General features: G+C 45.3%; 1 protein-coding gene across 3 annotated transcripts in view; it reads right to left on the reverse strand.

Annotated features, from left to right (window-relative positions):
* The window catches only part of zfyve9a (zinc finger, FYVE domain containing 9a), a 28,926-nt gene extending 4,958 nt beyond the window's left edge, over nucleotides 1-23,968 (reverse strand). For all 3 annotated transcript variants that reach the window (XR_013507097.1, XR_013507096.1, XM_071924317.2), the window contains exons 1-16: nucleotides 23,841-23,968; nucleotides 17,716-17,820; nucleotides 15,781-15,888; nucleotides 12,783-14,242; nucleotides 10,976-11,075; nucleotides 10,377-10,553; nucleotides 9,869-10,032; nucleotides 8,175-8,304; nucleotides 7,611-7,733; nucleotides 6,657-6,812; nucleotides 5,191-5,415; nucleotides 3,111-3,193; nucleotides 2,351-2,455; nucleotides 1,315-1,465; nucleotides 914-994; nucleotides 289-451 (exon numbers count right to left, since the gene is read on the reverse strand). Coding sequence is in view for 1 of the 3 variants with exons in the window: in XM_071924317.2 (XP_071780418.1) it covers nucleotides 289-451; nucleotides 914-994; nucleotides 1,315-1,465; nucleotides 2,351-2,455; nucleotides 3,111-3,193; nucleotides 5,191-5,415; nucleotides 6,657-6,812; nucleotides 7,611-7,733; nucleotides 8,175-8,304; nucleotides 9,869-10,032; nucleotides 10,377-10,553; nucleotides 10,976-11,075; nucleotides 12,783-14,242; nucleotides 15,781-15,850 (3,188 nt within the window). In the remaining 2 variants the exon portion in view is untranslated. The remainder of the gene's footprint in view (nucleotides 1-288; nucleotides 452-913; nucleotides 995-1,314; nucleotides 1,466-2,350; nucleotides 2,456-3,110; nucleotides 3,194-5,190; nucleotides 5,416-6,656; nucleotides 6,813-7,610; nucleotides 7,734-8,174; nucleotides 8,305-9,868; nucleotides 10,033-10,376; nucleotides 10,554-10,975; nucleotides 11,076-12,782; nucleotides 14,243-15,780; nucleotides 15,889-17,715; nucleotides 17,821-23,840) is intronic.
* Between the last annotated feature and the right edge of the window lie 810 nt (nucleotides 23,969-24,778).

A 24,778-nucleotide genomic window follows, 5' to 3' on the forward strand; every position in this document is an offset into this window, starting at 1 on the left:
ATTCAAGTGCAGACGATATCAGACTGCTGTAAAATTGATTGCGCCGGTCTGTATCTGGAAGCCGTGTCAAAGCGCATCGTTCTGCCGAGCTTTGACTTTCCTCCAGAGGGATTCCCCAGCCGTGCATAATGTGTTTTCACAGCAAAGTGTAAATGTAGTGGTTGGGGAAACTATTACTCCAACTGTCCGTGACATAAATACATCTCTTCCATTCCCTTTCTTCCTCTCCTTAGCCTGCTCACGCCTCTTCACACCTTCCTTCCCTCCCTCCCTCCCTCCCTCCCTCACCCCTTGTTGAAGTTGTGGTCGTCCTCGGTCCACTGGATGTGGACGTGCTCCTGGTTCTCCTCCTGGTCAGCCTTGCCGCAGGCGATGGTGAAGTCCTTCATGTCCCTCAGGGCTTGCCGTAGAGAATCCATGGTCTCAGCCGTGATCTGGACCATCACACCGTCTAGCAAGGAAATTATCATGTGACAATCGTTTTCATTAGGGATGGGACGATATATAGAAATTCAATATACTGCAATGCAAAAATGTGACAATACGTATCATGGGGCAGAAAAATGAATCGTGATATTAGCTCCATTTTATTCTGCTGTAGTAATCACAAATGAAACGGCTTGCCCGTCACAATTTCATAAGCTCTCCATCAAAATGTATATAATATTACTTTGTAATGACATTTTACAATTGTTCATATTCTAGCAAGCCAATGCCATTGCTGGAAAGAGTTGTGACTCAGAAATAAACATAATTCTGCATACTCATACTTGTTGTTGTCACTGAACTTTTATGTGATCGTTCTGAAGCCGTTTCAGACCATAACAGTGTTTAAGAGCAATATAAATAGACTTGACTGTCTAATAAACTGCAGCAATTCTTTGTCAGCCAACATGTAAACCACAGTTCTCACCTTCCACAATGCTGGTCTTGGCTAAGTAGCCCGACGAGGCTTTCAAAGCACCACTGAACACAAAGAAGCAGGCGCCAGTAACTGAAAAACCAGAGAAGCAAAGGAAATAATATAACCATAACTTCAGTTCAGTTCAACTCTATTCATCAACCACTGGGGTCGAATAATTTTGCGGACAAATTGGCAACAATCAGGAAATAAAAACACAGAGAGAGAGAGAGAGAGAGAGAGAGAGAGAGACACCAAGAGTCAGGAGGAAGATTTTCACGCTGGACAGAGTGAGTGGGAGAGCGAGAGAAATCTTAAAAGAGTTAAGGTCTTAAAAGAGACTGAATGGTTTTCCAGTGTCACTACTTCTGTGCATTTACAGTCAGTGCGAGCGTGTTTTTCTGCGTCCGCACCTTTGCGCGGCTGGTGATGGATGCTGATGGCCTGCGTCTGGTAGTTCCCGTCGTCGTTCTGAACGCAGACCAGGTGGGAGTCGGCCCGGTCGTTGAAACACGCCCCCATGGCCAGCACGTGTTCGTTGGACTTGTTCATGGCCTTCATTAGCTGCAAGGACAAATAGCATCCATGTATAATTAAGCCGCCCTGTGGGTGTGTGGTGAGGAAAATGGGCTTAAGAGAGGCTGCCTGGTTAAGCCTAATTGCAGTGGGCATGTGAGTAAAGTCCTCGAGTCAAATGGGACGGCGCTCAGATGACAGATTGCGGAGAAAGACACTGACACTCGTGAATATCAATAGTTGAAAGATACCACATATTAATTCCGCTAAATCTCCCCCTTCTACACTTCTTTCAATCCGTCCTTCACAAATCACAAATAAAACTGAAAATCTGGAGGGCTTTAACCGCTCGCTGTGCCGAGGGCTCGCCTGCAAGCTGTTGTGAAACGGTCCCCACTTCATATTACTGGGTTCCCATCTGTCGCCGCATCAGCAGCCAAACGCTACAACCAATCAACCAACCGGCGCCACTCTACCCACCACGGCTTACTTCTCAGCCAAATGGTGCTTCATGCGCCATCGCTTCGTACGGTTTGGACAAGGAAGTAAGTGTTCATTCACACCCCGAGGCTGCACCGTTATAACGAGTCGGCAACCCACGCCTAGTGTTCGCGCCGCACAGACCTAGAAATCTCATCACGCATCACCTACACAGGCTGAACGTGTGTGTTTTGATGGTTAGGGAGCTTAAAAGGGCTCCTCCGCTGACGTCATCGCCCCCCCCAGTTAACCGCTTAATTTTCTGTCTGCCTTGGAAAAATGATGTACGATTAGCACCACCAGTCACAATCCCAGTCAAACTGGTCAATTGTGCAACATGTGAGATAAAGCTCTGCCTTGTAAACCGACGATTGGCCTGGAAGGTTTGTTTTGTATTTTTTCCAAATGGCTTGTGAGGTCGCTGGAGAGAGATTTCTAATGCGAGACGCTCACCTCGTTGTAGCGGTTGCTGGGGATCTTGATGCAGGTCTTCCTCACCTCCATGTCCACCACCAGGCCTTTCACCACAGGCAGCGTGTACTGGTAGTTACGGAAGTCCTGGAGACAGAAAGAGAGAAAATAGTCAGAACAGGGTTTGTTCAAAAATGAGATTCTTACTGTACACAGGAAAGCCCTGTCAATCATCAGTGACAAGACACATCCCCTCCACCCTGAGTTTGAGTTGCTCCCCTCAGGGCGACGCTATAGAATACCCCTGGCAAAGAAAAAGATCTACAAGGGTTCTTTTATCCCAAATGCAATTAATGTGGTCAACAAACTACAGTAAACTTAAATATGGGAGTGTAGGCTGTACACCGTGGGTATGAATGTTGTTGTACAGTTGATTTTCGTTGATTTTTGTTGATGTTTTTATCTTGTGGACATGTTTGTGTTTATATTTTCCTGGGTGAGACCAAGGACAATTTTCCTGCCTCGGCTGGACAATAAAGTTTATTCTATTCTACCTATTCTTACAAAATGAAAACAAATCAGGGTACTTAACAGATATTGGGTAACCTAAGTGATAAATAGCCTTGCTTGACAAAATGATACCACTTAGACAGACGGGATCCGCTAACTTATGGAAATATTAAATAATGAACTTCAGCCAGGTAATGATTCCCTCTCCCCCCCAAAACAGATGTGTAGCAGAACTCTTCATCTTGAAAATAAATGAAATTGTATCACAGGACGGGGAAAACAAAGCTCTTACGGCTAGCAGATTCATGATGGTGTGACCGGTCTCTCCGAAGAGGGGTTTCCTGAATCGCACGCTGAACAGAGGGCAGGGATAGACTGCAAAACACAATTATTATATTCAGTTATATAGTTAGTTGTTACCAGGTACGTTCCCATACTATTCACTCTACAGATGCACTCTCACTACCACAATTTCATTTTTCCTAGGATTTTCTTTTTTAGATCAAGGCTATTTTGATTCGATTGTTATTCCTCAATTGCCTTTTTTGTTGTCATGAAAATGTAAAATCAACAAGAGTCTGAAAACAGTTCGTCCTTTTTTGGTTCACCCATGTCTTCTGAATATGAAACGTACTAAAAAACGGTCTCAAAAAAAGGCCATTCTGATTTATTTTACTTCCCATACTTTTCATTTATGCTCTTTGTTGCTGCTACATTGTATTCCTCCTTGATGAGTTTTGTTGAAATTTAGTTTCCGTCAACAGTGTCTTGGTTTGTTGTCTTTTTTGTGTTTTTGAGGCAAGATGTTTTCATGTTTCTTCATCTCGACTGCACAATCTGTATTTTTCCCCCCTCTCTTCTTTCTACATTTTATCATTAATATATGCAAATGAACTCTACAAGGGACCCCACACAAACATCAAATACAGTGAACTGTGCCTGCAGTTGGGAGGAAGGCTCCTAATCCACAAGTGAAAAATGCGGCCGCTTTCCACCAGAAACCAAAGCTCCTTAGATGACTATTTTTAGCCTTATCTCTGCAAACAGCTGGAAATAACATCTTGCCACAAACGCTCATTAGCAGTAAAAACAATCTCAGCCTAAACCACCAGAGTTCACCAGGTGTCCCAGCGCCGAGCCGAGACTCAACCTGTCGGTCACTCCTCGGGGGGGGGAGGGGTGAGAGAGCGGGGAACTGTTTTGCGTGGCAGATTAATTTCACGGTGATGTTAAGATTTTGTGTTTAAGATCCTCAAACGTAAGTGGCTTTGTTAATGTATTCTATCCGCGTGCACTGGAAGTATGTGTGAGGCTTAGCGGAGCCAGGCGGCGCTCGGTGCTGGCAGGTCTGGCTCAGAGAGGAGGGGATTTGGTGGAGAGGAGCCTCTCCCACAAAATCCCTCACAAGACTCCAAGGTTAATGTGAGGAACGGTGAGAAATGTAGGAGAAGTGTGTATGAAGAATCAGACCGGTACGTGGTCTGCAGGCTTCTTTTGACATGACTGACTTACTAAGCTTTGTAAATCAAGTCGGATCTTAATATTTTATCATAAAAATAGAACCTATTGAAGAAAATCCCGCTCTCTGCTCTCGCTTAGCACCATATAGATTTGGTGACCAACGTTTCGGTCCTGCTAGACGTTCAACAGAAGTATATGAACTTCCAAGGTCCAGCAGCACCGACACATTTTTAAATAAAACCATACGGTGTTAAGTAAGAGCAGAATTTGGCACAATTTGACCTTTTCAACTCAACTGCAAGTAAGTCCTTTTCAAGGTACAATCATGTCTTTGTTTAAAATTGTAATAAAAGTATAATATTAATTAGATTAAATTAGATAGACTTTATTGTCCCGAAGAAAATTTGTCTTGGACACAGTGCCTGCTGTATAAAATACACATAAAATACACATAAATACCTATCGTCTTGCACAATTGCAGTTGCCCGTCCATAAAACATAACTACATACATACGTACATACATACAATACTTACATGTCTATATACATACATATATGTATTGTATGTATGTATGAAGTAGTAGAGTAATCTCTTGTTTCCATGTATTGTCCTTTACTGCTCTGCAAGGCATTTTTGAAAAGCTACTATGTAAATAAAGTGTATTATTATTTATTTTTAGTAAGTTATTGACAACTATATATTGTGCTTTTATGCCCTGTCAAGTGCTTTGGAAACTGTTTTTGAAAAGATGCTATATAAATAACACTTCTTATTATTTACTGACTATTTACTGCTATGTAATCTCTTGTTTCTATGTGCATTATTGTCCTTTTGTGCTCTGCAAAACCCTCAGTAAATCCTGTTTTTATTAATGAATTTATTGATTCACATAGTAACCCTCTCAACTCACATCGGTACTCCGCCCCCAGCCGCAGCATGAGTCGGATGGGGAAGACCTTGGCCCAGGGCGTCTCCCACTTCTGGATCAGGATGCCGAAGAGGTAGGGCGGGTTGGGCAGCAGCAGGTCCTGCAGCGACTGGAAGGACGGGCTGATGTACAGGAAGCCGCCGTGCTCCTTGCTGCCCAGGAAGCTCTGCGTGAAGAACGAGTGGCTCAGGTGGCTCAGCACGTTGCCTTTTGGAGACGGAGGAAGAAGGGAGGGGGGGGAGGGAGAGAGAGAGAGAGAGAGAAGAAAGGGGGGATGGAAAAGAAAGTGGGGTTGGTAAATTAAGAGTTTTGAGGTGCAGCAGGGGGAAGAAGGGGAGGAGATGGGGAGAAAAGAAGAGGAGAGATACAACGGGTTATTAATGATGTATACGTTTTGAGGAAGTAAGAGAATAAGAGGCAGGGATATGAAGCGAAGGAGAAAAGAATAAGAATGAAGAGGACGGAACGGAAGAGAGAGAGGAGAGGATGAGAAAAGGAAAACGAACATGAAAGTGAGGAGAGAGGGCAGAAATAGGAGAGAAAGTGGAGAGTTTTCATCCTCTGAAAAGGAGAAGGCGAGACAGAAAAGGCTGAGGCTCTTAATATATTCCTTGGATTATTCTGTGTGGATAAAGAGCCTTGCCTAGTCTGTATAAAGTCCTACAAGAGTGAATAAAAACGTCTCTTCTCAGCCGCTCACTGACTAACCCTCTCTGACAGCCGTGCACGCTCGGCCTACAACCTCATATTACCCACACAGGGTTCATGTTACTAATTATCTCTAGGAGAGATCACTGGCTTTAGATGGCACATAACACAATAACCCTAATGGCGATGCAAAGCTCAGCGGTCGGGAGTTATGCTAAAGCCAGCACTTCTTCCCGAGGCCTGACTGACAGCGACCTAACCGGGAACGACAGAGACAATATGGCTCCCTTCCACAGCCGTGAATTTGCCACAGTGTGCGGTGAATATGTAAAAAGAAAAACACCCGAGGAGAGCGAGCAGTCAAAGTCAGCTGATATTAGCGGTTTTCGCCACGCAGCATACGGCGGCAAAACGCAGGACAAGCGGGCGGCGAGGTGACGAGCCTGGAGGCGAGCGACCTGACAGCAGGGCGCTAATGTTCGCACCGTTTTTCCCGAGGAGGTCAAGACACAGTTCAGCAGCGGCGGACGGTAACCTGGTTTCCAAATAGAGGACGACAAGGTGCACCTGTCGTCTCCGCAGACCTAAAAGTAGAGCTGGAACATTTTCCCCTTGCACTACACTGCTTTAGGGTTAGCTCATTTTTTACTGGGCAGCACCTGACTGAGACAGACGGACTCACCTGTGGACCTCCAGACTGAACTACTAATGAGCTGCCATTTCCCCCAAGAGGGGCCCATGGCGGAGGTGGTCTAATTTTCTAGCGGGGCTCCTGGTGGAGCTGCTGGTCTCGTTCTTACCGGTGAGGGCCTCTTGGTAGAGCTGCACGAAGTGGGTGAAGACGTCCTTGGGGATGGTCTTCTCGTCAGGCAGACACTGGAGCAGAATGACCACCTCCGCCTGGCCGACGGCGTGCATGCCCTTAGTCGTCACGTACCAACATTTCCTGTTTACGTCTGTGGGTTGAGAGAGCATCAGGAAGGAGGTCAGACAACTGGTCTGTCACATCAGACAGATATAGTTTCCCAGTTGCATCAGAGCCACAATCATCTCCTAAAACTACCTCACATGACCTTCTAAAAATACAACCAATATATTTAACCATCGGAATTCTTTGTGACCTTAATAACCCATTATTAGTCAAAACACAGATGTACTTCACTGCAATTTAAACACCTTTCGCAGCTTCAAAATACAAGTAAAACACATGTTTAGTTGTCAGTCCTTCTACAAGGTGGTCAGACAGTAAGTTTCACTATGAAAAAAATATCTTTAACCCGATAAATTCTTGTCTAAAGAAAGCCAGCGAGTGGAGCGACAAACACAAGGCACCACACTACAATCACACAGTGGTGCTTTAATGCAGTGGTTCTCAACCTTTTTGGCTCATGACTCCTTAAAACAAAACCCATGCCTACTTGCGACCCCCCCGTCACAGCATGTACGGTGAACAGTTCAACCTTTTTCAGGCTGAAAACTTGTTAGTATTCCACAAGAAAAAAAATGGAGAAAATCAGAAATAGCCATAATAAAACTGTACTTTAGAAATATGTTTTTTTCCTATCCCTTAGATCATCTCGGGACCAATAATTTTAAAGTAGGTCCACACACAGAATTCTGCTCCACCAAAAGTATATTGTATAAACAATGTTTTGACCTGGTTTGGTCTTCATTAGGTGTGTCTTCATCTCGCGACCCCCAGGTTGAGAACCACTGCTTTAAAAAGGTAGAAAGGAGCTAGCTGGGGAACTCACAGTTGACAAGCTTGACCATGGCCAGCAGGTTAGCGTTGAGCACGAAGACCAGCGGGTCTGGGCCTCCCTCCTCCAGCTGCTGCATGAGGACAATCTCCGACGGCCTCTCCTCCACTGCGTAGTCTGGAGGAGGGGTGGGGTGGAAAGAAAGGAAAGGAGAAAGAACGGGATGGAGGGAGGAGGAGTCAGGGTTAAGTTAGATAAAGCATGAGGAAGAACGGATGATGGGGAAAGGACGGGCATGTCAGAGTGAGAATCAAGGGAGAGGTTTGGGGAATGGGGTGAAGATGGGAAGAGGGTCACAGATGAGGTAAGAGAAGGAAGGGCAGGGGGAAATAAATGATCCCGAATTAACAAACAGCTACACTCCTTCCCCCCCCGTTTAGGCCAAAAACGTAGCCTTCCCATGTGTAAATCCTCTCTCCCCCCTCTCCCCACATTGGCAATGAGTGGTGGTGACATGAGCCGGGATACAAAGCACATAAAACAGACTCAACAAATACGAGCACACGATCCGACAGAGCAATGAGGAGGCTGCAGAATGGTGAGGATGAAGGCAAGCACCTGTGATGTGGCCTCCCGTACCTCCTTTGACTCCAGTGGAGATGAGGATGGGAGGGAGCCCGTCCTCCGGGATCAGGCTGAGGGAGCTGCCCACGGGGCTGCCCACCGGGGCGGCAGGGGTGAGGGCCGCCTGGAGGTGGAGAGAGGCAGGGATGGGGTGGGGTGGGGGAGGAGAGGTAGATGGAGGTTATAACACACAGTGAGGTGTAATAATACAGCGACAACATCCAAGAGGGCGTTCTTTCCTGCGGTTATGGGTGCGACAGAAATGTAAATAAGTACAAGGTGCAGCCAAGTACCGTCGGCAGCACCTATAATCACAGAGAGTGGACTTGTGGGTGTCATGGCTTGTATACAGCTAAATCAAAAATTTGTAACCAGCTAGATCAAAAATTGGAAGCGCATACTAAGGCTTCAAAAGTAGACTCTCGCTCTTTACCATTTATTTAAAGCCAGCACAAGAACTGCCACCACCCTGCTGGCTTTAAATAAATGTAAACAGAGAGAATCTACTTTGAAGCCTTTGTGTGTGCTTCCAATGTTTTTTATTTAGCTGCGTTTAAGCCTTTTGGAATGCATCACAACCTTATAATTCCGGCGAGAAGTTTTTTTTCTTTCATGGCTTGTATGCAATGGGTACCAACGCATGTACACTGCCGGAAAAGTTTTCTTCAAAACAGTGTACATACAAAAAAAACAAGAGAAAATCAGAAAGATAGCCAACTAGCTCAAGAGTTGGCTTAGCAACCAATAAAGCACAGATAGCAGTGATTTATGGGAATTATCAGCAAGGTTCGGATGGCTTGTTTGAAACTACCCATTGCATAAATGACAGTAATACAATTCATTGTTCCCAAGAGTGGTGTAGCAGTTAAAAGCCCTACTGGCCTGGGATTGAATTTTCCCATACTCTCAGCTTTCCTACTTTCTCAATAAAAATAAATACATTTTATTTTTGACTCACTTGTCATTGGAAGTAAATCTCAAAGTGCTAAAAGGGGAGAACAGATAAAAAGCGCAGCAGCAAGAAGTAAAAGCTGTGTTTAACCACTTAGCGCTTGGCATGTAGCTCATGAACACGTCACTGGTGAACCAGTCAGCTCCCTGCTGAGCAGAACCTTTGGCAGTAAAGTCAAATCATGCATTACCGAGTTCATGCCAGTATGACTTTCACAGTGGCTGTCATGGGAAAGCCTGACTTCATACTGAACTTTGGGACTGCAGACAGTCTGCCTAGCATGCCATCTGAATTTAAGCCATTTAAAAGCTGCAACAATCATTCTGTTCAACAGGCCGTGAATCACCATGACAGTTGGTGAGTGTCCAGCACAACCACGAAAACAACCAAATTCAATTTATTGTCTGTCATCTGTTGCGAGGCAAACTTAAACTAGTTAGCCAGTGGCTTACAGAAACCCTGTACTGTACTTTCCAGCTTTGAGCATTTCAGTCTAGTGCCGTTACTAACTCTGATTAAGCCAACATGGAATGTTTCTTTTGAAGCCTGTTTACTACCTGTTCGCTGCAGTTTGTGACCGGGCCAGGAAATCACCAAGACTCCCAAACAAAAGAGTTCTTTATGACAACCTTCAACTAACTCAGAAGCTAATTCGCCCCGAACAAGCATAACTAATAGCATTAGCGGTGGCTGAATGTTTTGTAGGTGACTCAGTGACCTTTGGAGCCAAGCCTACCTCTGAGGATTCAGAAGTGGAGGATTTGTTCGAATACGGGGAGACCGCCAGCGACCGGGAGGGGGCGGGGCTGGAGGCTGGAGGTTTGGGGGACTCTGCTGTCTCCCCATTGGGTAGGATCCCATCAGCGAACCACACCCTCCTCTGCTCCCGTGTGAGGGACCCTGCAGGTGAGAGGCATGCAAAGAATTAGACATTTTTGTTTTCCTTCTTTTTCCTTGTTATTTCGTATCCCCATGAACACACAGAACACACAAACACACACACACACACACACACACACACACACACCAAACACTGTGAAACACAAGGTTACTGGATGCAAGTAAACCCTGTTATCAGGAGTGGCAAAAAAAAAAAAAAAAAACCACAGAAAGCAAAGGCGGAACTAACAGGCGAAATCAAACAGTGCTTCATACTTTAATGCGGTGGGGACAGATTGTGGCTGTAAATGTAAAAAGGCGAAAAATAAAGCGGTAAGAGGATTTATTTCTGGTAAAGGTTGTACCCTCGGAGCCGGGCTGTTTGAGGACTCCCACAGGCACCATGACGGTGGGCGGGGGGGAGCTGAGCGCCCCAGAGGCCTGGGCCTGCTGCAGCGGGGGGATGGTGGAGCAGTACTCCGCCGGGTTGTTGGGGTTCGGACTCTGGTTGCTTCCAACGGCCTGGTTCTCCCACGATGGAGCTGACAGAGACAGGGGTGACAGTGATTGGAGAGACTGTCCTATAGCCAGAAGGTCACAGGTTCGACCCCAACAACAGCCAGCGACTGTCTATTAACAGCCATTTTGTCCTGGCGAAGCGTACTGCGTAAATGAACATCAGCTAGAATCACTGAGATGTAAACAATGGATCCACTTTGAAGAATGGGTAGCTGTGCCTTATGGGAATTATTAGTATGGTTGCAAAACATCTTTGTCCAATCAGACTGCTTGGCTGAAACTACCCGTTATAGAAATATACAGAAATCGCTGCATGTACTCAGCATTGTTTTTAACTAAGGGGACAAATGAATACAATCAGCCAAACATGCACCCATTATTTTATCTATACTTTACTTTAATAATAAAATAAGGGATTGAACTTTCTACTTGTGAAGATCCTCACCACTCATCAGAGCAGAATGACAGGTGACGCAGACGCGGGCCTCCTTCCTGTCCATGTACATCAGCCTGCATTTTAGACTGCAACATGCCGCGCAGAATACCTGAAACACACACACACACACACACACACACACACACACACACACACACACACACACACACACACACACACACACACACACACAGATCATTAATAGCACACTCCTACAAAGGATGAGCAAACTAGTTAAAGCAGCGATGCAAAACGAGTCATTTCCTCCAAATGATTTTACTTGCATTATAAACAATTAAAAAGGTAAATAACTGAAAACAAGTTGTGATTAAGTGTGCGGCAAACCTACAGTTTTTATGGACATTGATTTCCTGTGTTTTGCCAACACCTCAAAGAGCTGCAGCTGTGCACAGGGCACATTACTGTCATTGGATTAACACCTCATTATACATCATTATCCTCCAACATCTATTTAATAAATGATTGGACAGTAGATGGAGAATCCTTTTACTTTCAGTGCCTCAGCATCATCAGCTTGTTTGCAGATCTGCCAGTCTAGTGTTGGTCATGTATTGAGCATCCCACTGTGTCTATTGTTTGCCCAGTGCTGGTGTCAGTATTATTGCAGTGCCAGCTCCTCCCTGCTCAAGTGGCAGCGTGTGTGTTTGTTTACCACCATGGGAAATTAAGCAGCAGTTCGGCCATTTTCCAGTGCAGAGTCAGCGACCACATCTCCGCTTTCAAGCACAGTGTGGATGCCCGGCTCCGCAGTGTGGCCGGCTAGAAAGCTACCTGCACAGCCACCGAGTTAATCTGCTCAGAAAGGCCTAAAAAGGATCTCATTCATCAAACTACTGCATTTAATTATTTCCCTCGTCCATTAAGTCCAACACAGCTTCTTTAAGCCACGGATGGAATATTACGCTGACCTGTATTTTAAAATCTGCAATGCTTTTCTTCTCTCATTTTTATTCTTGTTCTCTTGTATTTTGTCTTTTGTTAAACACTTCATGATAATCCTGTTTTGTTAAAGCCGGTTTTATAAATACATTTTACAAGTCCTGGAGGAGCAATGTCTTTATTTCACAATGACAATGATAGTTGCACTACTGGACCTTAAACAAAACATCACAGGTTTTATCCAGGTTTTGTCCAAGTGTGCTTGTCAAATTGTCCCTGAACAAGACCCTGAAAGACTCACTCAGTGTAAGTCGCTCTGGATAAAGACATCAGCTAAATCCCTAAAATGTAATTCCACTTGCAATTTACTTCTTTGTTGTACCCACTTTCCCTCAACCTGCCTCGTCTACTACAACTTCAGTTAGTGATTTCCAACATTTCCCAGCATGCCTTTCGACAACCCCCAGAGAATGGGTATGAACTTGTTGCATTCAGTACTTGTGAGTGGAGAGAGCAATAGCTGATAATGACAGAGACAGCATAGTATCAGCAAGAGATCAAGTTTTTCCAGGCGAGAAAAAAGGGAGAGTTGCACTCCTTACGCAAAACACAACATGTCTTGTGGCTGCATTGCATTCTGGTCTATTGAGGCTACCAACAGTGGAGAAATTGGTCTATCTGCCTCTTCTACGATGGATTTCTCCCTGTATGATTGTTGAACGTTGGTGCAAAATGGTGAGTCTAGAAAGAAGTTTCTGCTATTGTAACTGCACTGGAAATATTTCAACATGAAGTCAAGTCATCTACATTAGGCCCAGAAATGCAAGGTACATCGTCATAATAGCTGTTTTTTAACTGTGTTACAGAGTTTTAGGGTGGATTTTTCCTTTAAAATCGGCCACATATCTCCACTGACCTTGCCGCAGGCCCTGCAGTGGTGCCTCCTCTTGGTGAAGGTGAACTTGACATCACACTTCATACAGACAGGAGCCTGGGAGTCGGGCACCCACACAGGGGCGACCTCTCCCAGGGAGCTGGCAGGTTTCCTGGACAGCGCCCCCAGCTGGCCTGCCTGGAGGTCGTTGTCTGGACTCTCTGTGGGCATCAGGGACGGAGAGTCGACACTCTCTCCGTTCACCCCGACCGCGCCCTGCTCAGCCCCACTGACCGCCGTTTCCGAGGGTACGCCTGTCCGACACTGGCTGTCCAGGTTCTTGTTCTTGCCGACGGGGGACGGGCCGAGCTGATTTTGGACCTGGCCCGAGAGAGGCCGCGGGATCTGGAGCTTGAGGCTGACCGGCTGCTTGGGCCGCGCCCCTCCATAGGGCACGCTGACCGGCTGCAGCCGATTGTTGTTGAGTTTTGTTTGGACGGTACCTGACCCCACTGCTGCTCCATCGCTATTCTCCTGCTTGCTCTCCTCCATCTCTTTCTCCTCAGTTACAGAGTCCTCTTTGGAGGGGACAGGACTGGGAGAAAAGCCCTCCTCCTCCTCCTCCTCCTCCTTCTCTTCTACCTCCTTATGCCTGTCATGGTTCCCTCCCTCCTGCTCCAGACCGTTAGGGAGGCTTGTCATCCCAGAGAGCTGGTCTATCCGTCCCTCTGGACCACCTCTCCTCTCCTTCTCCATTAGGAGCCCATCAGCAGGCAAACCGTTCTCCTCTTCCTCACAACCACCCTGAACAACCCCTCCCCCATTCTGGAGACTTTCCCCCTGCTGTTCCTCAGGGTTTGCTTTTTGTCTTTCTTGACCAGAGTCCTGTGAAACAGCCGTAAAGGCCTCCTCTTTGGCACTCTCCCTGCTTGGCGATGCTGGTTCCAAACTTGGATGACTCTCCTTAGCTGCAGCCTCTTCCCGTCCAAATCCTTCCTCAAAAGTAAAGTGAGTATGACTGACGTGGGGGCCTCCACCCCCCATTGAGGCGTCTCTCTGCTCCTCATGGGTACGGTGGTCTGAGGCACCAGGCTGGTTGTCTGGGGGAGGAACAGGAGGAGAGCTGCTCTCCTTGCTGAGCCCATCGAGTTCTGGGCTGGCCGGGCGACCGTTCTCCACAGCGCTACAGGCCGACACGGGAGGCGGCGAGAGGTCGTCAGTGCCCACCAGTTTGCCGATGTTGGGCTGGGGGAGGGGTGGGCTGTGGACGTCCGACGGCCTCTCTTCCCCCCAGGATGGAGGCTCGGGACCGGGAAGCCGTTTAGGGTCGGCCCCCGGGGAGCCGCTGGAGGAAGAGTCTGGGAGGGTCTTGAAGGGCAGCGGACTCTCCCGGGGGCTGAGGTCTGCGTGGGCCAGGGCGGGGTTCAGCGACAGCAGGTGGGCCGGCGGGGCCAGGATCTGGGTCCACTTGGCATCCGAGAGTGTGGGAGTGTCCGTCTCATCTGGGAGAGAAGAGGACAGGGAAATAGGGGATTACAGGGGATTCACTGTGCCTTAATTGACGTCAAAGCTCAGTCTTCTTTTGGTAAAAAGGTCTCAATTGATTCAAGTACAGTAAAATGTTGGCTGCACTGCACCTACCACTTAAACAGATCTATATCTTGCGTAAGAAACCTTTTATCCTCTCTTTTTTGATAGCTTGCAGGTTTCCTGTCGCTCACAAGACATGGAAGAAAAAATAAGGGGAAGTGGCTACCGGCAAAGAGATCATGAACCACAATAGCAAGACAGGAATCCTAAAATGAACTGCCTAAGGAGAACTAATACAAAGATACACACTCCCAGGTGATTGAAAGAGCTAAAAATGGGAGGAAAGAAACCAGGGGATATATTGAGAAATGAGGTTGGCATGGATTGGGAAATTAGTGTTTGGATGGACTGGGAAATTCTGAGAAAGTGGGCCAAACTGCTCCGTTCCCCCTGGGAGCCATCAGTCAACTTGACACATGAATGCTGTGGAATGTGAGCGGAAATTCTTTAAACTCATTTACACACACACACACACACACACACACACACACCTACACACACACACACACACACTCCAAAAAGACGTGTCAGTAAAGCAAAATAAGTGCATAAAGTTACAACTACACCGCTCTCCTCCCTTCGTTGGAATTCATGCTAGGCTGTTTTAGTATGTGCTGTACCAGGTTCAAGCAACCACACACACACACACACACACACACACACACACACACAGACTCATATTGCACACAAACACACACAGAGTTAATCTGCCAAGCTGGATCTCTGGCAGAGGACACACAGATATCACTCGCAGCCAAAACACACACTGAGCTCACAGGGCCATGACAGAAGCACATACAGTAGTGCTCACATACTGTCTGTCTGTGTGTGTGTGTGTGTGTGTGTGTGTGTGTGTTTGTGTTTATCAGCAGGACTGGCGTTTATTCTGGGGTCACCTATGAAGAACCCAGGAAAAGAGCGATCTTTCCCCATATAATAAACAGACTGTTTATACTGGAGAGCTGGAAGTCAGCACTGTGCACTAATGCAATGTTTACTTTACAATTACCATAAACAAACCCTGTGGAACCACTGTTTCAAAAAGCCCTAATACAATTTCTTTCCCTACTGTGAGCATTAAGTGTGAAGAAAAAAAAAATACTTTACGCTCTTGACTCTGCTTTGCACCAATTACACAGTCTCACACAAGCCCAGGGGAAAGGGGTAATCCAATTAGTCCTATTCCCTCTCTGCCCACCCTCATTCACCACCTGCAAATATTACTCAAACTCATTGGGCGGCAGATTGTCTGACACCTGCGTTCTCATTGCCAATCACTTATTCACGGGTTACATCACGGCATCCACCGCCACAGCTTTGCTCAAACTTCAGTCCCGTGGCTATGTCTTTCCCCATCTGTATTTCACAAGCGCACCGACTCCCTGCCTGTCACCGTCTCGTCTCGTCTCCACGCCTATAAAACAACTCCTGACGTCAGCCGGCTTCTCACCTTCGTTCTGCTCGAACTCGTCCAGCACCTTGTCCAGGTTGAAGGCCTCGGCCTGGAAGTAATTCTCCATGGGTCAGGAAGCTCCACCCTGCCGGCGGCCGTGTGAACCTGGAGGCAGGACAGCGGTCAGCATCCAGACGAGCGTGTCATCAATACCTCATCCACTTGCATTTCCATACTGTATACAGAGGCGGAGATGGCTCTTGAAGAAGCGCCTCATATCACCCTCACCCAATGAATCATATCCACTCTTTCCCATCTTCCTCCTCTACTCACTGTAAGTAAAAATATCCCTTCTTACTCTCTCCTTAGTTCTTACTTCTCTTATTTCCTTTCCTAGCACTTCTCCCTTCCATGATCATTCTTGGGTCACAAAAATGTTGTAAACAAACTTCTGAATATTACAAACAAAAGGACAGTCCAGGCACTCCAAATATAAAAATATAACCACGGGGAAGAAAATACTTAAGAAGTCTTTATTGATTTAGCCACTACAATAAAGGCTTTTTAAGTATTTTCTTCCTCGTGGTTATATTTTTATATTTGGAGTGCCTGGACTTGTTTGTAGCACTCTTTTTTCCCCCCCGTTTTCCAAGAGCACCCGATACATTTTTTGATCCTAGTTTGACAATATAGAGCAACCAGTCATTTCCTTTTTTCCAAACTTCTGAATATCTCTGACTCTTGCACTACTTACTACTGATTGCTTGTAATGTTGGTGATCCAGGAATTTAAGCCTCTTCTACTGTTGCACTCTTTGGAAGTTACTCTGAATAACAGCATCTGCTAATTACCTAAAATGTAAAATGTTTCTGTGGAGACTATACTTCAAACACATTTTCTATTTTAACATTACATACTTTTCCATGTTCTATCGGCTCCTGCATGCCAGCAGTTAACACTTGACCCTGCACAATGCTCATTTGCCTCATCAAAGTCGACCTTGTCAGATAGGTTAGGCAAACGTTACTAAGGATTGCTCAATGCAAAACTTTTGAAGATAGCTTAAATAGGAGGCAAATTTACAATTTAAAGGATAAGTTCATCAATTTTGAACCTATAAACAATTTGTCTGTAGTACTTGGACCTGCAGAGAATAGCTGACAGTCAGCTGTCAGTTGAAACGATAAGCTCCCGTTGCCTCTTGCTGCTAACAAGCAGTCCAAATGGGGTTTGTCAAAATATCGCCAAAAAAAGCCGTTTGTAGGCTCCACAAGGGAGATGAGAATAAACGGAAAAGTTGCAAAGTACATAAATCGAAATTGGCTTTGATTTCATGACAGTTGCGCCATCATGCACATTTTCACTAAACTATTTTTCTCTGCCGCAGCACAGACTGCTGTGGGGTGAAAGTGCGTTCCTGGTGGCGTGATCTAGAGTTCTGCGGACGGGCAGATTGTAAACAATTGCACGTGGAGCCCGGTAGAGTTTGGCAGAAGACGATCCACTGAGTGCAAATGGTGCGGTGCTGCTGCTTTCCAGGCTGTGCAAATAAAGACAAGTTATTTTGACAAACCCCATTTGAACTGCCTGTTAGCAGCAAGAGGCCTAGCAACAGGAGCTCGCCATTTCAACCAACAGCTGACTCAGGAGCCAATATTGTCTGCAGCTCCAAGCACTACAGGTATGTAAGAAACAAATTATATCCTAGGTCCAAAATCAATGAACTTATCCTTTAAATTACATATTTATCTCTGTGCAAACCTGGGCCTTTCAGGACCTGCATGCCCTGTTGGTAATCCAGACATGGGTGGTAGTGGTAAATGTCCAGACTTTTTCTAAACTTTGTCATGATTTGTGTTTTTCCATAGTTTCCAAGGAGGTGAAAATGGTCTAAATCCTTCTCCATACTTTCCTGACTCGGGTAGAAAGCCTGTATACTGTACAGATTACATTTAGCTCTAAAACAACACTCCTCTCCCCGTCAGTCCTCACCTGCTCGGAGGTCCTCCTCAGCAGTCCCAGGCGGCGGTGTTGATCTCAGCAGGCTTCTCTCTCTGTCTCACTTCACCCAGTCTGGCAAGCGCCCAGCGCCCACACCTGAGACACGGAGGGGAAACACCATTCAGTAAAGCACTGCTTCTCAACTGGTGTGGTGTGGTGCTAGTTATACTATGAGGTGCTGGGCTGTGTACTTTGGTTACAGCAGAAAACAGTAAATCCCACACACTCATATGTATGAATGGAGTTCTTAGTAAGTGAGCTTTAGAAAAATAAAGCCAGCTGGTCTGCCACAGACTCAAGTCAGATGTGCCTTGGGATGTTAAGTTAATGTAAGCTGGGCGAAGTCCAGGAGCTCAATGTGCTTTCAGGCCCTCTGGAAAGATACAAATATGACTTCTAAAAAAATCCATGAAAAACGTGGGAACGGTGACACTCCAAAAGACGCTTTTAAAGCTGCACTAGGAAACTTGGCACATTGGTGGCTCCAAATGGCAGCGAGAGGTAACCGTTTGAAAAATGTGAAGTTCAATACCCAGAAATCATGTAATGTGATGCAGGTAAACTGCACACAGCATGCTCATGTTAACAACCTGGCTGGTCTGTGATCGCCTGTGTGTCCTTTTACCAAAGGATACCAAAGGTGTGAGCGAGGCAAAAGACCTAACGTTAGTGAGTCCAACTTTCTCTGGACGAAGCACTGCTCACTGCTGTTTAGAAGACAGTTTGTGTTTCACTCGTCACTTCCTGTGGGCGAGGAAGTGTTCATACTCAACACCAGATATTTAATTTGGACAAATAGGACAAATCTACAGGGTCTCAATTAGGGGGAATGGGACACTCTTCTCTACTGCACACGAATGATAAGCCAGGTTCAATTTTAAATAAAAATCTTACCTAATGCAACTTTAAAAACCAACGCAAGATCATACCTCATTATCCACCTCAACATTATATAAAGCTTTGTATGGCACTGAGAAGGTAGAGAAGTAAAGCATCATGGCCGAAGACTCAGCAGCACCAACGTCTCCACACAGCATGTTGATAATGAATCAGAATGAACTTTTTGGTGAGCCTGGGACCCATAATCTCATAAACAACACCCCACTTCAATTTGATAACATAATACAGCATCTAACTTAACAAGTCCTCAGTGGAGTGAATTATACATTATCATACATAGTGAGCTATTATCCACCCAAGCTAGACAAGGCAATCAGCTTCATGAATGGAAAACAACTGAAGCCTGAATGACTGCACAGCAAACCTGCCCAGCCTGTCCTTGCTGATGGAGAGACCTTGGAGTGTGTGTACGTGTGTGTGTGTGTGTGTGTGTGTGTGTGTGTGTGTGTGTGTGTGTGTGTGTGTGTGATGTGTGGGCGAGTGAGAAACAGCCAGGCTGAACTTCAGGGTCATTCTCATAAGGACAAGAGCAACCAGGGATTACACCAGAGACCAAATATTCCGCAGAGTGAAGGCCGTGGAGAAAGGAGCGGCGTCAACACATTTTCCGCTTAGTTTAAGATGCAAGCTTGGCCACACTGTCAGCACAAAACAGTGAAGGCACAGGACAGGAGGGGTTGAGGCTACACATGTAGTACGCACCGATGGGTCAAACCATTTCGGCCACACCAGGAACGAGGCTGACAGAGGGAGACCTCTTGTAAAAACCCTGGTATCGGAGCCAAAAAAAAAAAAAAAAAAAAAATCACCCTCAGGACTAGCAGAGTGGTACCGCCCCACAAAAAAAGCATCTCTTCCTCAAGCCAGTCTATAAAATAAATAATCCAGCAGTGAGCAAAACAAAGCAACAGCGCTTTAATGGGGGCACATTGCAAACCATTACAAGCACAGTCCAGATGGGATAGGATGACTTGGTTTGGAGACGCACTCTGGTGGAGCCACAAACACTTCAACACATGCCAGGTGACGTCACTGCTCGACCCAAACAAGCACCAACTTCACTCGCCAAAATAAATCCTCTTTTAAAGTAAATTATCTGTGACATTTTCATATAAATCAATCTCCTTTTTTTCTTCTCTCTATTGCAGAGTGATATAACAACAATGATTCAATCTACTGTCTACCCAGTTCATGAAAGTTTTTACATTTGCTGCTCTAAACACCCGCTGTCTGGTAGGTCTTTCCTGGGAAAAAGGAAGGAAGTGATACATTTAACGTTTCCACTTTGTTTGGAATAAATAGACGAGGAACCAGGTAGTTAGCATGAGGAGCACGACCTACAGAAACTCAAACTTCATCAACATGAAATCCAAGGAAAAAGACAAAGTCACAGTACTGGACACACTGTGATGATCGGTGATCTGTGGGAAGTGCAGTGCAGAAACACCACAGCACTGAGCGCTGAGCACCAAAGATGGAGACAAAATCTTGCAAATTACCACTTTAAAATTTAACTTATGTCATTTGGTGAAAGCCTTACAGAACCATGAGTGCATACATTTAAGTAAGGGTTGCTCTAGTGGAAAATCGAACTCTTAACCCTGGCTCTTTTAGCGACAAGCTCAACCCACTGAGCTACACAGGACCACACTTTACATACCAGTTTGACTATCAAAAATTACTGGCTTTTTAGTGGGATTATTACTATGCAAAAATTATTCTAGGCCGAAAAAGAACTAGAGTTGTCCGCTTCAGTCCACTCCATGAGGCAGACTCTAATGTTGTTGATGTGATGACAAATTATCAGTAAATACCGTGGTGGCCGAGTCTCTGTGGAACAAACACAATGAAAACGTCTCAGCGGGACGAAGCATGAAAATGGCCGAGCCGTTTTTAATCAACAAGCAAAAAACAAGATGATCTAATTTAGTGAATCAGGCTCATCTGACCTCACAGCTGAACGGGAGTAACATCCAGGCACTAAAGTTTGACCTTTTTATAAACAGCCTGTTTGTATGTTTGCGGGCAATTCTGTCCTACTTCTGCTTCTACGCCTTTTAACTCAACTGACCTCCACCATCCTCAGCAAAGAGATTTCCCTTTGCACTCTGTGTGAATGAAAGACTCCCTAAAACCGCTTGCACCATGCGGGCGTGAAAAGGTGAACTATGAGACAGTGCATACCAACACACGTCAACACCAACACACACACACACAGACACAGACACGCCTCCATGAGGACAGGAGCCTGTCCCTGATTAAGATTTAATTACCCTGCAGAGGCCTTGAATAATGCATCTTTAGTCAAAGTAAGTGAAGGAGTTGTATTTTTAGACATGTAAACTTGGAATGAAGCTCTAAAGGAGACACATGTGCATGAGAGTGTGTCGAAATTAAAGTGCAGGGTTCTGCCTAGACAGTTTATGCAAGCCACAGGGTCTAGAAAAACTTGTGTGCAATTATGCAACTCCCAACAACCTGATCCTCAACTCAATTAATGACTTATCAAGTAGCAAGACTGCATTACATTCATCGTCTGTTAAAAAACTATCAAAGAGGAACAGGCAATTACTTGTAGCGTGGCCTGAAATAGAACAAGAAAACCAAGACCCACCTAATGCATACCCAAGATGCACCTCTTTCTAAGATAGCATGCTGTGTTTAACAACATTGCTTCTGGAAATTGGATTAGATCAACGTCATTGCACAGGGAATGAAATATTAATGTGTCCCACCTCATTTTCTACAGTTTTGTGTGTCAACATAAGCGTATAACTACAGGGCCTAACGTAAAGAGAACAATAGATATTTTGTGAAATTGGTGTAAAAAAAAATATAAAACTTAATGTTCAGTCAAACAGCAAAACTCAACAGAAGATGAGAGCTGGACCAAGGACTCAATTCTATTCTTGAATGAATCGAACTGCAGCTGATCCCCATTCACTCCAGCCTGCAACAGCCTTCACTGTGAGCGAGACATGCTAATGAAATGGTCTAACATTGTACTAACACGATAACCATGCCTGACTGGACATTCTGGCATGGCGGTGAAATTAAATAAGACAGGGGCATACACGCCAAAGAAGCTCGGACATGCCAGAACGCTAAAACACACAGAGTTCATTAAGTCCTCTCTGTCAGAACGAGACCCCATTTCCTGTTGTTGCTCCCGTCCTCCAGACAGGGTCTACTGGCCTCCAGACGGGGTCTACTGGCTGCAGCCACGCCGGTGCGGGGCAGGGGCTGGACACAGGAAACCTCAAATGATCACTTCCCCTCTTTAAGAATGGACTGACATCACTTTCTAACAACTTGATCGCATGACTGAATGACACATTATTATGTAATCTTTCACGCCTAGACTGGAAGCGGACTGGGAGTTGCCTTCCCTCCTCCACTGAGAGTTTAGTTTTTTTTTTTGTCTTCCAGCAAGAATGGCTAGAGATTAAAGAAACTGAGATTAAAGAAGACCGAGAAAGAGTAGCATGCCACAGGTTAGTATCCTCTCAAGAAATAACAGGTCACACTTGGATCTTCAATTTAAAAAATGATCACTTCTCTGACAAGACAAGAGGGGATAAAAAGCTAAATCCGCTGAGATTTTTAAGACAGGGAGAAGGTGAAGAGAGTAGCTGTCCTCCTGTCACGGAGAGCTGCTCTTGGGCTCCCTGCTTCACAGCAAATGTCAAAAGCTATTATGATACTCCTTTCTCCTCTATGTTTTGATCTGCATTTAAACACCACAAGACAAAAAACAGCAAAAGACGCGCTGCCGGGCTGCCATCAGGGAGAGACGTGTAATACTTTCTGAAAGCATACAGTAACCTACATCTTAGAAGTGTCTACACACACACACAGTCGGAGCTCTTCTTTGCATGGAAGTCTGTTGGATCAGTCTAGTCAGTCTATCCCCGTGGGTTTGAATCCTGCTTTAAGATCCACTTTGATATCGTCTTCTCTTGCTATAGGTAAGAAACCTGCACACATCAAATGTCCTGTACAAGCTTCATATCAGGTTGCCTCTCAGAGATCGGACCATCCATGCTGGAGAGATGTCAAACAGGACCAGACAAGTGAATTATGGGTGGTACAGCCTCAGCCTTTGATGTCTATGATAGTATGCATTTCAACAAGATTAATGTGACACCAATTTGGGGGGGAAATGACACTTAAAAAGATTTTCTGACCGGGTCTTCCCTTTAGTAGCAAATTCATATTCAATTTCTCCCTTGTGATGACTATTCCAGGTGGCATTGGGATGGGCCCACTTCTTCATAAATCTATCTTCAGAGTTTGAGTAAGGCCTGCAAATCCAAATGATGAGGCAGGGCAAGAGAAGCCCTTACCAAACCAGCACTCAAGAATAGATAGATGACCATTAGCTTGGATTATGCAACCATAAGTGGCACTGTGGCTGTGGCTGTGTACAGGCCAAAAGTAGCCTAGTATGATAATATTATCCAGAAGTAGACTAGGTAAACAAATCAAAAATGGGTCTGTGTCATTACATAGAGTAGGCTATAGCAGAGCACCCTTAAAAATCCCATAGTGAAGGTTTGTTTGTAGCAGAACTTGGATAGTTGTACTAGCTGGTATTGTGCTAGCTGAATTCAACGTCCACTAAACCGGGGAAGGCCACGAATAAGTTTCCAAAACAGTTATCAACCAGTCACTTGCACAATGCTGTGAAAACTGGTAACAATTTTCGGAGGGATAATAGTAGCATTAAATAGTAACACGTTGTACCGGGAAAACGATGTAGCCGTTAGCAGCAGCGATTCAGCGGGCGGTCGTGCGCCGAGTAGCGGCAGCGACTTGCTGCTCTGACGGACAGTCATATCGTCACGGACCCGGTGGCTTTGTGGCTAATAGCCAATTTTACCGGTTATAATATACTTAGAAAGCTGCCCTCCCAGAGTAATTCCATCCATTTCACATAATCACTGAAGCTAGCCTCCCCCTGCTAATGTTTTAGTCAGTGTTTCCAGAGCTCGTCAAGCAGAGATGCTATATCGTGTAGGTTAAATATACTATAGGATTTATACTGTACTTCTCGGAACGCCCCACCAATTAAACAAACCCTATTATTTAACAAATGACAAAATCAATCCATACTGCCCGTGGGTAAGATAATATTTGCCGTTGCAATGGCGGTGTAACGTTAGTAGTGCAACAACAGACCTGTGAAATGTCATGAAAACAAATTCAGTACTCACTGGAGGAATCCTCATCTTTACGCACAGTGCCACGAAACCCCGCCGTTGGTATCCGTCATACCTAATCGCCTTTGAACGCTATTTTTGAGTATCCTCGTGTGTACACCACTACTGCCAGACTCAAACAGTGCAAGTCGGAAAGTACAGCTCGTAGTCTACTGTAGTTGTGCGACAGCACTCAAGGATCCCTCCCCCAAGGTTTAATATGGGGAAAAATAAGGACCAGCGTCAAGCCAGAAATAATACCACATCTAACTTCCGGCCATGTGTTTCAAAATAAAACTCTTACTGACAAACGCATGGAAATACCATGCAATTTATAGCTATAGCATTAATATATGTTGAATCTACGGATTCCAATTGATACTTCGATGCGGGTTTAATCGTTCTGTACACCCCAGTATCTACACCTTCTTATTTATTTTCCAAAAGTGATGTATATGGCTTTTATTTTGAAAGCAACAACAGATCGTTTCCGGTTTTGCTCGGGCTAACGCTGGCTAGCTTAGCGCAGCTTGAAAAACGGTTCGGTTACATCCAGCCGCAGCAGCAGAGACATTTTGGCTCAAACCGGGCAAACGGTGAGCCCCGCAGCTCGGTCCTGCTTGTGTTAAGACACCCTAGAGCCAAAATGGCATTCATCCCCTGTAACCTTGTAAGACAGTTTTCCTCTTCTAGTAAATTACAGCGCCCCTCGATCAGGAGGATGCCGCAAAGGACCGTCACCGATAGTAATCGATGAAAACGGGATTTAATGGTGTTAGCAGGAATGTCAGGGAGTGTAAACCTAATCTAAACTCAGTTAACAAATCTTCATATTTACATTAGAGTTTACCCTCCTTTTTAAGATGACATACATCTTAATGGATTAAATCCATAGTAACCTATATTTTAGTAAGTGGTATATAACTGATGCAAAGTTAAAGGAAAAAGCAGTG

This window comes from Centroberyx gerrardi, chromosome 13, assembly GCF_048128805.1.
Source record: "Centroberyx gerrardi isolate f3 chromosome 13, fCenGer3.hap1.cur.20231027, whole genome shotgun sequence".
Lineage (NCBI taxonomy): Eukaryota > Metazoa > Chordata > Actinopteri > Beryciformes > Berycidae > Centroberyx > Centroberyx gerrardi.